A 13,360-nucleotide genomic window follows, 5' to 3' on the forward strand; every position below is an offset into this window, starting at 1 on the left:
GTATTTTTTTGGTGTTAGTTGTTCTTTCTCCTCTTTCATGCCTGACTTTATTTATTTGCATTCTCTCTCTTTTTTTCTTGTTGAGTCTGATTAAAAGATTTGTCAATCATATCTATCTTTTCAAAGAACCAGCTCTTGGATTCATCATTTGTATAATTTTTTTTCCAGACTCTATTTCATTTATTTCTGCTCTGATCTTTATTATTTCCTTCCTTCTATTCACTTTGGGCTTTGTTTGTTGTTGTTGTTTTTTTCAAATTCCTTTAAGTGTAAAATTAAATTGTTTATTTGAGCTTTTAATGGAACTGCCTTATGACCCAGCAATTCCACTTCTGGGAATTTATTCAAAGAAACCTGAAACACTAATTTGAAAGAACATAAACACCCATATGTTCATTGCAGCACTATTTACAATCAGCAAGGTCTGGAAGCAGCCCAAGTGTCCATCAGTAGATGAGTGGATAAAACAACTATGGTACATATACACAATGGAATACTACTCAGCTGTAAAAAGGAAGAAAATTTTACACTTTGCAACAGCATGGATAGGTCTGGAGAACATCATGCTAGGTGAAATAAGCCAGTCAGAAAAAGACAAATATCATATGATATTTTTCACTCATATGAACAAACTGAACTAACAAGCCAAATAGGCAGACTCAGAGAGAGCAGGTTGACAACTCTGTGGGGAGTTAGGGTGTGGAGGGATTGAGCAAAAAGGAAAAAGGACTCATGGTCACGGACAACAGTGTGATGACTGCAGGGTAGGGAGGGAAGGGGGGTATAAGGAGGATAAATGGTAATGGAAAAAAATGCAATAAAAATTTTGTCAAGCTGGGGGGAAAATGTATATAATTTTATCTAAAAATTGGAGGAAATCTTTCTTTTTATAACTTATAATTGCTCACTGAGCTAAGGAAATATATATTTCACAAATAATTAAATAGATAGCTCTGTGCAATGAGTGGCCAGCTGTATTACATTTATAGAATAGGAAATACTTTAAATTAATATTTCCCAGCATGAATATATTTTTAAAAGAATCTTTCTTTTGGGCGGGGGGAAGTCACACTTTGTTTTGTTTCTTAACATTTGCACTGAGGTATAATAGGATGGAAAAACCTGCCCCTATTTAACATATATATATAGACAAGCCTGAACTGCGTCTGGTACCTGGTGAACAAACGAGAGAGGATGTGAGGAAGGGGACATACTCACCTCTCACTGTGCTGAGAAGGCCCCAGCGGGTACAAAGCAGGGCTGTGGGCACCCAGACTGTGAAATACCTCCACGATCTCTTGCAGCGAGGGACACCACATGTACACGTCTTCATCTGTCAGGCCAAAGGAAGGCAAGGGTTAGAGTGGACAGAGGAAGAGAGGGCACGCTACTCTCACAAAAGGGGTTGGGCGAGACAACCCTGGCCAAAGGGGACCCGTTTCTGCATTTTCTGGCACAGGTATCAACTGGAGAAACAAAGCGCTCAGTGGTTTTCAGACAGTCACTGGAGCTTTGGGAACCTAGACTTTCATTCCCTGATCTTCAAGCTATAGCCACCTTGATGTGCAAGGGCCCGGGGTGAAGGCGCCCTGACCACCTCTGTCAGGCAGCCACCAGGGCACTGAGATGCTCGGAGCTAAGCCAGATGACGAGCCCTGGACCAGAGGCCTCAAAACTGCGGGACTCGGAAGACACCTGTCTCAGTGCCTCAGGCTCCCTGTCACAGAGGACCATTGTCCTTGCTGTGACATATAGGTTTCCCAGGCCCACCATCTCTGCCGGTGTCTTCTCAGCAGGCTTGGGCTATGAGCACCATCTCCTCCTGACCAGTTTAGAAAACATGAGTGAGAATCTGACCACATCAACAAAGGGGAAAACCTTTAACACTCAGAGCCTTTGCTTTTGTCAGACTGCTTAAGGACAATTTCAGAAAAGGAAACCAGAAAAATAAAAATTGCGTGGCTAGGCATGTTTCCTAAAGGTGAAATGCTACGATGTTCTCTCTGCACATGACACCTCCATGCCCAATCAGAGACGCAGTGGAGGAAGCGGAAGGACAGAAGGAAGGAAGGCAGAGAATCCTAAACTAACCTGACGACGCAGTGCATGGCTAAGAGGGAAATTGAAAACAAGTCACAAGATAAGCTGACAGTGTCAGAACACAAATGTAGAATCTGACAACGAACGAAGTATTGGATCAAGAACCTGGAAGCTGGGCTGGGTGCATTAGCAGTGTATGTGCAAAGCTTGGTCATTGGGTGGATGGTGAGTGCCCCCTCCTAAGGGCCCACCTCCTGCAACCCATGTATGCAAGAATCATGCTAAGCATATAAAGGTGACTCAGTAGAGATTTTGACCTCAGGGATTCCAGTTTATGAGGGAGAGGGGCCAGGCAGGTAAATGAATACAAGAGTGCATTCATGCAAAACCCCAAGCAGGTGAAAAGTACAGAGCCTGCTCAGAGGCGAGAGAGGAAGGAACATGGCACAGGTAACTGGAAAGAAAGCACATGCCTTGCACAGGGACAGAAGTGACAAAGACAGAGAGGCACGTCCAGAGACCAAGGCAAGTAATCAAGCGGCCTAAACTCATTGTAAAGTCTTGGACACAGTCTAGTCTGGCTACAGAGCCAGTAGCCCGTGGAGTGGTGGGCAGAGGGTCTCTGAGTCCCATCCAAGGACATTGCTTCGGTGGCATCGAGTGTCTTTTTTGAAATGTATATGGGTCCGTGCTCACCCAACAAGTAATTAGATTCTTGGAGGAGGAAAAACTTTCCTTGTTTGTTTTTTTTTCCTCTCGGGCAACTTAACAAGAGAATGGTAATGATACCCCTTGCCTGCTTCACAAATGAGCTGGAAGAATGAAGTCTGCAAAATAGAATGCGACTCCACAGGAGAGAGAGCTGTTTACTAGGGCCCTTGGGGACGGTGCTCGTAGGAGCACGCACGTGTGGGTGGCCGGTGAACTTTCTAGGGAGGGGAAGACAAGTATGGAAAGAGAATCAAGCCAGGGTGAGGCTGTGGGAGGCCCAGCTGGGCCGGAACATCCTGCCAACGGTGTCAGACCCCAGAGGGTGCTGTGCGGGGCCCACACAGGTGCTTCTGCTGCTCTAAACCCCCGACAGCAGCAGCACTGGCCCTGCCAGCCTCAAGCCTGGAGCCTGGCACTGTCCCCTGTCCCTACTCCTACCCAGTAGCTACTCCACAGTGCAGCTTCACCCAGACTGATGTGTCAGAAGCAGTTTCAGAGAAAGGAGCCTGGGGTGCCTTGGGATAAATCAGTCCTCTTTACAGCCCCAGAAGTTGGCTAAGTGACGACAGGCACCAGAGAGCCCATAATTAACGCTGCGCCCATAAGTAGGCCATACGCTCAGCTTTTCCTGAGCACTGTTTGTCCCGAGTGAGGGTTTTCTGGAGAGCTGACACAGAAGTTAACTCAGGCACAGAGCTGCCAGCTCCATCTCCCTCAGATTCTTCACGCCCACAGCAGTCATCTGAGGTGAGTCCCCAGGGGACCGACTGGCCTGGGCTGCCTTTGCTGCCAGTGCTAACAGCCCACACAGCTGGGCTCTGGTTAGAGGCTGAGGGTCTGGAAGCGTCCCTTTGGTGGCTCTCCTGGGATGGAACCAGTGCTTCGGAGGAAGGCAGAAGAAAAGAATCAGGCCTCAAATAAAAGTGACTTTTCCATCTGTGCCTGAGGAGAAGCTGTTAGTTCACATAACGCCACTTTCTCCTGGCATTGTTACGAATGGAATGGGAAAAACACACACATCCCAAGAACCTCCTGGGGCGGGGTTCTACTGCAACAGTGATGGGGGGGCAGAGGGGGAGGGGGCTGTTTCTAAAGGCAATGGAGCTACCAATCCATCAGACAGAGCTCCAATCCTGAGTGTGGGGCTTTCCACCTCCAGGGGAGGCTTGGAAACCTACTGTCTTATCCTCCCAACTCTAATTACTTAACTTCCTTCAGCATTTTCCTATTTAAATTTAAACTTGTTTCAACATTACTGATTTAGCTTTAGTCATTTAAAGGTTTTATTCACTAAACAAACAGTAAGTGAACACCAGTCACTGTTCTAAATGCTAGGGGCCTAGTGATGAATGAGGAGCAAGAGAGAGAAGTCCTGGTCTCACGGAGCTAATGAATCGGTGGGGAGTCAGACAGTACACATGACAAATAAATATACAAATGATGCTGGGTGCTAAAATGGCACAGGAGAAAGGTGGCCAGGGTGGCAGGGGGGCAATGTCACAGAGAGAACGAAGAGCCTGCAGGGACCTGAGGCCAGAGCACAGATCCTCCCTTCAGGTCCAGCCAGGAGCCCAGGGTGCTAGGGTGGATGCCAGGCCGAGGGTGGGGGGCCCGGCTGCCTTGCAGACTACTGGTCACGGCGGGAGGGAGTGACGTTACCAAAGGGATCCTTTATGTGGCGAAACAGGCAACATCCTATCAAGTCCACATTTTAAAAGTGCACACATTTCATCAGCACAACTACAGTGACGGTCCCTCTCACAGCAGAGAGCTGGCGTCTAGTAGGACCTTGACAAGCTCTGACCTACTCCCTGCTCCTGGCCTCTTACCCCCATTGGCTCCTTCTCCAGACCTGCTCTATCCACCTTCTTTCGCAATCTCCTTTTTGTTTCTTGCCCACCGTGCAACGCACCCATGGGCTTCTTCATTTTCCCTTCTCTCCTCATTCCTTCTGAGACAAGGCCATCCCTTTGGTGCCCCCTCAGCCTCTCTGCCTGCCCGTGTAACCCAGCCTGCACTCACCTCCCATATATACCCATACACCCACCCACCACACACACAGCCTGCACACGCCCCATCCACACACACACAGCCTCCGTCAGCCCCGCGTCTGTTTATGCACGGGAGCCAGGGTGTGCACAGGGTAAGTGATGCCGTCCCCAGGCCACCTCTCTTCTCTTCTGCCTTCTGTAACTCACACTACTACCTGGTGTCACCTAACACAGTCGAGTACTCCAGGCGCTTGTGTGTAGGACAGACTTGCACTGTGCCAAACCAGTGAATCACTTGTATCAGCTAGATTTAGGTTCAGCTGCAAATAACAAAAATACCAAAAACAAAACAAAAAATGCACCTGGACTTAAATAAGCTAGATCTTAAGTCTCTTTGATAAAAAAGAAGTCCAGAGGTGGGTGGGCCACATGGGTGCAGGGACCTGACTGACGTGTAGGATCCTGGATGCCCACCTTCTGCTCTGCCAGTCTCAGTGCGTGCCTCTTCTTCTCAAGGTCACCTCACAGTCCAGAATGGCTGCGAGAAGCCCAGCTAGTATGTCTCAACCCCAGGCAATCACTTCCCTACTTTGCCAACTCGTTGTGCATGCTTGGGTTGCCGTTAAGGACATGGAGCCCACTCAGTGTGACTCAGGAAGGCACTATCAGAGCACCATCCCAAGTTTAGAAAGCGAGTTTGAGACATATTTGGACTCAACCAGAGAGCTTCCCAGTGATGTCCCTGAATGCATGGCCCACCAGGTTCTCTCTCGCTTTGGATTTCTGAACCTGAGACTTTGGAATATTCTTGATCTCTGGAATAAAATTAAAGAGAAGACATCGAAATGCTGGCAGGATGTGGAGCAACAGGACTTTTATTCATTGCTGGTGGGAATGCGAAATGGTACAGCCACTTGTAAACAGTTTGGCAGTTTCCTAACAAAACTACACACAGGCTCACCATATGATCCAGCAACTGCACTCCTTGGTATTTTCCCCAAAGGAGTTGAAAATGCATGCCCACACAAAAAGCTGCACACAGATGTTTATAGCAACTTTATTCATAGTTGTCAAAACTTAGAGGCAACCAAGATGTCCTTCAGTAGGTGAGAGATAAACACACTGTGTTTATACTCCAGACCATGGAGTATTATTGATCAGTACAAAGAAATAAGCTATCAGGCCATGAAAAGACACGGGAAAACCTCAAGCGCACATTACTAAGTGAAAGAAGCCTCTGAAAAGGCTATATACTGTATGGTTCCAACTAGATGACATCTGGAAAAGGCAAAACTATACAGACAGTAAGAGATCGGCGGTTGCAGGGGCTGGGGTGTGGGAGGGGGAACGGATTGGTGGGGCAGAGGGGATTTCTAGGGCAGTGAAACTGTTCTGTATGAGACTCTGGTGGTGGAGAGAGATCATCACACATTTATTAAAACACAGAATATACAACACAAAGAATGAATCCTAATTTACACAACAAACCGGTTAATAATGTTTCATGAATGGCTTATCAATCATCATAGAGCTACCACACTAATGTGAGACGTTACTAACAGGAGAAACTGTGTGTGTGTGTGTGGGACGGGGGAGCTCTCTGTACTTCTCCATTAATTTTTCTAAAAGACTAAATCGCTCTAAAGTATAATAACAACAACAAAGAATTCTTTAAAAAACAAGAAAGGAAGGAAGGAAGGTAGGAAAGAAGGAAGGGAGGGAGGGAGGAAAAGAAAAGAAAACAAAAGGAAAGGAAAGGGAAAGGAAGGGAAGGAAAGGGAAGGGAAGGGAAGGGAAGGGAAAGGGAAAAAAACAGAGGAGAAGAAACAGAGCCTACACACCCAGCAGCCCGGGCGGCAGTCTGGCATCCAAGGGACAGCAGTGCGTGGACACCAGGTTGTGTGCTGTATTCTGGACCAAGGACACAGCTGAGAAGACAGCAGTGGGTCTCAGACTTGTCTGCACATTTTGGAATCACTTTGGGAGCAGCTTTGGGAGAAATGGCTGCCACCTGTGTCCCACCCCAGTGCCTGTGGTTCATTAGTCTGGGGTGTGGTTTGGGCTTGGGAATTTTTGAAAATTCCCCAGTAGTTCTAATATGCAGTCAAGGTCGGGAACACTGAGCTAAGGAAAATGTGGCCCTCGCTCCAAAGCGGCACGCAGGCCATCCTCATGTGCACCAGCGGTGGAGACGGGTGGGGTGGGGTGAGGGGTTTGAGAAATGAAGGGAAGTCAGCCTGGCTCCTTGCACACAGCCAGCCCTCGGCTTTGCACAGTGTCCCAGAGGTTCTCAGCCCCTGCTGTTTACTGGAATCATCTGGGAGGTTTTAGAATGCCCACGGCCAGGCTGCACCCCAGACCCACCTCAAGGACAGGACTCTGGCCTCCATGCCTTGTGAAACTCAGCAACAGCTAAACACTGTGGTGGCTAGAGGCCGAGTACGGGGGGAACACTGACATCCTCTGAAGACAAACACATTCAAGTCAGTTACAGTAATTTCCCCCACTTTTAAAAGGTGGGTTGAGAGTCTTGAGCTAAAGAGGTGGGATAATCCATCATTGCACGGCCCCTCTCTCTCCACTCCACCAAGAGGTTTCTACCCCCGGCCAGCAAGGCTAGAGTATCGAGACCAGGAGAAAACGTGAAAAAGTGAGCTGGACCAAGGTCTGGTCAAGCACACAGGAGACTCTCTGTGTCACCCAAAGAATGTGCAACTCGGGTTTTCCAACCCTGATTATCTGTAAAATGGGAAACCAGTACTGTCTACCTGGATTGTTGTGGTGATTAAACGAGGTAGGCAAAGTCCTGGGTTCAGTGCCTGGCATAGCTCTCTAGAAATGTTAGCTATTATTTTCAATAAAACTACTTTTATTATCACAACTGACAATACATTTTAAAAACAAAGATCAGTTATGAGGTTGAATTACTGTTACCATCCCATTCCAACTGGAGATTTTCAAGGGGTCGTGCCAAGCAAATGACAGCTCCAAAAGGGCTGAGTGTTGGGACCTCCTGGCTGGTCGTCCCAGTGTTTCCCTGCCTGTCTGGGTCTATAGAACCGTCTCACGGCACCGCCTCTCTGGGCCTGGGGACAGCAGCACCTACCCTGTGAAGTTAGTGCGTGACGGCACCCACATGTGTCTACTGCTACTGTCACTGCCATTGGAGAGGTGACCCACTAACAGGGCCTGGTAGGCCTCCGGGGGCCGCTGCCCGCTCTGGGAGGCTCCAGGAGGCTCTGAATGGCCCGCTTCCTGCCACACCAGAGGGAGGACTGCCCTGAGCACCATGAGAGGCAGATCAGGTGGATGCAGGCAACTCCTAACAAGACAGTGAAGGACAGAAAGTGTCCACCGGGCATGTAGACAAAAGGATTTTTGACTGCTTAAAAACCACCTGAGAAAACAAAAAGAAAAGTCAAACCCCACCATCTGGAATAGAAATGGCAAAAGCAGAACTACAAAAATCAAGAAAAGGGACAGACAGTACTCAGGACACTGGTGCTACTCAGTTCCTTTAGTTTATCTAATGAACGCTGACTCATAAAAAAAAAATACATGTTTGTTTTGAAACAGCTACTACATTTTGAGTGTCCACTATGTACCAGGTGCTGTTCACCTGTCATTACTGCTGACTCGGAGAACTGTCTTGAGAGCTTGGCGCTGGCCGCTTAGCTGACAACTCTGCCAGCCTGACTACCGACTCCACCTGTGTTGCGATGCTGCCCTATGCTGCCATGGAGTTTTTCTCAAAGAGACAACTGTCCATATTCTGTCTCTACTCCATCCACCCCATCCTATGCTCTGTCACCAATCTTGCATCCCATGTTCCTAAGATACATCTCTGCTCAAAATTTCCAGTGAGTCAGCCTAGAGTTCCAATCAAAGAGAGCATTTGCTAGTCTCCAAATTTTTGATGTGGATGTCTATCATTAAAACATCTTACTTTGCCCTGGCTGGTGTGGCTCAGTTGGTTGGAGCATCATCTCATAAACCAAAAGGTTGCAGGTTCGATTACCAGTCAGGGCACATACCTAGGTTGCAGGTTTCAGGTGGGGTATGTACAAGAGGCAACTGATTGATGTTTCCTTCTCACATTGATGTCTCTCTCTTTCCCTCTCTCTCTAAGCAATGACAGAATGCCCTTAGGTGAGGATAACAAAAACAATTTTTAATTTATATCTCCAACAAATATATATTTATAAACTGTGTAAACATACCATGATACTAACATAATATGTCCATTATATAACTTAGAAAATTTGGAAAAGATGAGTTACTATAAGCTAAGTTTCCACCTTAAAAAACTTGGGGAGAAAATAGCAAATCAAACCCAAAACAAGCAGAGGAAAGGAAATAAGAAAGATAAAAGCAGAAAGCAGAAAAACTGTAAGGAAAATCAATTAAACCCAAAAGTAGCAAAAGAAATATGGTGTAAATAAATCTGTAAGTATAAAAACATATATTATGTGGCTTGTGCATTCATTTTGCTCCTGGAAATAACCACAAGAGACTGGAAACAATGAGTATTGGGGGGAGCAAGTGGTGGGGGAGCATTCACTTTGCATTTTGCACCTTTCTCTCACATTTAAATTTGCTACATTTGGTACACAGAGTACTTTAAAAAATAACAACAGTGGTTACAGGTTACAGGTGGCTAGTGAGATTGTGGCCATTTTTGTTTTATTCTTTTTCCAAGAAGCAATCTTATAAATATCTGGGAGGGAGTAAGGAAGTAAGGGGGAAGAGGAGGAAGGAGAGAGGATGAAAGCAGGCAATGACAGAAAAGAAAGTTACCTGCAAAATAGGGGCCTGTCCAAGACAGTCCCAAAGCCCGGTGACTAGGACACTAGAGCTCTGGGGGACGAAGGGAAAAGCATGGTGACTAAATGAGGGGGAACAAAGTGTCCAAAGGCACTGCTTGCGAAAATAAAACTAATTTGTTTGGAAAGCTGAATTTCTCGCCCACTTAAAAAATATCCAAAGAATGTACTGGCCGGGGTCATTTTATTTTATTATACTTTCCCTGTCCTACACAAATACTTAGAAGCTGCTAGAGAATGGAATGGGTAGGTAAGAATGAACAACACTGTCATGGAAGCTAATGGGAAAGAACCTGCACATGCTTTCTGCCTCTTCTGCAGGGTTCCAATCTCACTGCTGGAGCTCCTTTCCTCCAGGCACTGCTGCCTACTCAGTGCAGTCGGCGCTGGGGTTACCGGCCAGGCCTGCATTGGCACAGCCAGAGCATGTTTATTAAAGAAACATGAGGTCATGTCTTTCAAGCAATTAGTTGCACAAGAATATGTTTGCTTTCAAAACCAAATTCTGCTATTAAAAAAAAAGAAAACTATTAGAGCTAATAAATGAGTTCAGCAAGGTTGTAGGATACAAGGTCAATATACAAAAATATGGTGTATTTCTATACTCTAGCAGGGAACAATCTGAAAAGAAAAAAGAAAACAATTCCATGTATAATAGTCTAAAAAAATATGATATTTAGGAATAAATTTAACAGAAAAAGTATAAGACTTGTACACTGAAAACTACAAAACATTGTTGAAAGAAATTAAAGATATTCCAACATCCCATGTTCATGGATGGGAAGACTTAGTATTATTAAGATGTCAGTAATACCCAAAGTGTTCTACAGATTCAACACATCATTATCAAAACCTCAGCTGTTATTTTTGCAGAAATTGACATGCCAATATTAAAATTCATACAGAATACAAGGTTTCCAAGGTAGACAAAAGAATTTTGAAAAGAGCTAAGTTGGAGTACTCACACTGCCCAATTTCAAAATGTACTGCAAGTTACAGTAATCAAGAATTTGGGGTACTGGCATAAGAATAGATGTATAAACCAATGTAATAGAGTTGAGAGTCAAGAAATAAACTCATACATCTATAGTCAATTGATTTTTAACAAGGTGCCAAGACAATTCAATGGGCAAAGAACAATCTTCCACAAATGGTGCTAGGAAAACTGGATTTCTACATGCAGAAGAATGAAGATGGACCCCCTATTTCACAGCATATATAAAAATCAACTTAAAATGGATCAAAGACCTAAATGTGAGAGTTAAAACTATAAACATTTTAAAAGAGCCTTGGCCAGGTAGCTCAGTGGGTTAGAGTGTCATTCTGATATCCTAAGATTACAGGTTTGATCCCTGGTCAGGGCACATGTAACAATCAGCCATCTATCCCTCCCTCTCTCTCTCTCTCTCTAACATCAATTTAAAAAAAAATAAAAAATCCTTAGAGAAAAACATCAGGGAAATTCTTTATGACGCTGGACTAGGCAATGGTATCTTGTTTGACACCAAAAGCACATTCCGCAATAGGAAAAAAACCCCCTAGATAAATTAGACTTTATCAAAATTAAAAACTCTTGTGCATCAATGGACACTATCAAGAGAGAAAAAAGACAACCCACAGAATGGAAGAAAATATTTGTAAATTACATATATGGTAAGAATCTAGTATCCAAGGTATATAAAGAACTCCTGTAACTCAATAAATAAATAGGCAAAACATTTTAACAGACTTTTTCTCAAAGAAGATACACAAATGGACAATAAGTACATGAACAGGTGCTCAACATCCTTAGTCATTAGAGAAATGCAAATCCAAAACACTGTGAGATACCACTTCACACCCACTAGTAAGGCTACTATCATGAGATGGACCACAACAAATGCTGGGAGGGATGGAAAGAAAGCATACACTGCCAATGGGAATGTAAATGATGTAGCCACTTCTGAAAATGGTTTGGCAGTCTTTCAAAAAATCTAAACATAGAATTACCATATGACCTAGCAATTCCACTCTTAAGTATGTACCCAAAAGAACCAAAAACATATGCCCCCATAAACACTTGTGTGCAAATGTTCCTAATAGCATTATTCACAATAGCCCCAAAGTAGAAACAACCCAAGTGTCCACCAACTGATGGGTAAAATGTTGTATATCTATACAATGGAATATTATTTGGCCATCAAAAGGAATGGAGTACTGACATACAGTACAACATACATGGACCTTGAAAACATTATGCTAAGTAAAATAAGGCAGGCTCGATCTGATCCCATTTACATGAAATGTCCATAATAAGCTAGTCCACAGAGACAGAATGTAGACTAGGAGTTGCCAGGGTCTGGGAGAGCAGGGAATGAGAAGTGATTGACTGCAAGTGGGTATGAAGTTTCTTTTGCGGGATGAAGAAAACATTCTGGAATTAGATAGTGGTGATGGTTGAACAAATCTGAACCCTACTGAATCACACACTTTACAAGGGTGAATTATATAGTATGTGAATTATGTCTAAAACAGCAACAATTCTGTCATGGTTTTGTCAAATATTAAGCTTTATTGTGTCTACAATGGCCCCATTGTCCTCTGAGCTCTGGCCCCAAATGTGCGCGATCTTATCTCCTGCAGTGACTCCTTGAAGGAAGCCCCACTCTCCTCACCTCCTTTCCTTTGTTATACTGCTCTCTGCTTCCCTTGTATCTCCCTGCACCTGAATCCTCCTCCCAAGGCTGCAAATCTGTGGAGCAATATTCCATCTACAGTCAAAAAGACTCTGCAGATGGGTTCACAGTGGGAGTTTTTGCTTTTGTTTTTTAACCGAATCAGCTACCATGAGGAGATTTCACATAAACATCCACATTCTGGCTATGGCAGCTGGCTGCCTACCCAAGAGCCATGCTCCTCTTCTTCCCTGTTAAAGGAAGCTGGGTTTTGTCCTGGTTTCTGCTCATGAACAGCTGGCTCACTGCAGCAGAGGAACCGCAAAATCCCACTTACCTTTCCAGCGACTGGCCTAGGGTGGCTACAGGAACAGTCAGAATGCATAGCCACAGGCAACAGAAACAGGAACTGGCTACTTAAGCAGAAAACAGTTACATTATATGTCAGAAGCCAATTGACTGTAAAGCTGATGAAGCTTAAGCTCCAAAGCCCCTCACTTGCGTGATCCGGTAAGTGCACTAGGTTGGGTAAGGAGCTGTGGCACAATCAGCAGGCATTTGTACAGGGAACACTTCTGGAAAATGTGCTAGCAGGGGTCTCCAACATTTTGGCATCTCTGCGCCACACTGGAAGAAGAAGAGCTGTCTTGGGCCACACATTAAATACATTGCAATGTGTAATCGCAAAAAAATCTCATAATGTTTTAAGTAAATTTACAGTTTTGTGCTGGGCCACATTCATCACCATCCTGAGCCACGTGCAGCCGCAGGTTGGGCTGCAGGTCGGACAGCCCTGTGAGAGACCTAGGAGAAAGAGACCTGAGCTTCCCAAGGTCCAGCGTTTTGGTCCATGATTTCTTTACTTATTCTAAATAAATGTTCACTTTCATACTTAATTCTCCATGTAATGAATTAGATGATCCAGATGTTAGAATTATAGACAAGGATTTTAAAGCAGCAATTAAAACTGTGCTCAAGCTAATAAATGACAATATGCTCATATTGAATGAACAAATAAGAAGCCCCAGTAGAGAAATAGAAACTATTAAAAAATAAACTAAATGGAAATTCCAAAACTAAAAATTCAAATAGTTGAAAGGAGGTTGGAAAAGCGAGCGTCCTAGATTCTAACTGAAAATTC

The 13,360-nt window shown here is 44.7% G+C and overlaps 1 protein-coding gene across 1 annotated transcript in view; it reads right to left on the reverse strand.

Annotated features, from left to right (window-relative positions):
- FAM178B (family with sequence similarity 178 member B) overlaps nucleotides 1-13,360 on the reverse strand; it is an 81,463-nt gene that overhangs the window by 45,769 nt on the left and 22,334 nt on the right. Inside the window, 1 exon segment of the mRNA XM_054586102.1 lies at nucleotides 1,219-1,333. Within this exon segment, the coding sequence (XP_054442077.1) occupies nucleotides 1,219-1,333 (115 nt within the window).

This window comes from Pteronotus mesoamericanus, unplaced genomic scaffold (assembly GCF_021234165.1).
Source record: "Pteronotus mesoamericanus isolate MK-2021 breed Mesoamerican mustached bat unplaced genomic scaffold, CSHL_Meso_final contig_121, whole genome shotgun sequence".
In the NCBI taxonomy this organism is placed as follows: Eukaryota; Metazoa; Chordata; class Mammalia; order Chiroptera; family Mormoopidae; genus Pteronotus; species Pteronotus mesoamericanus.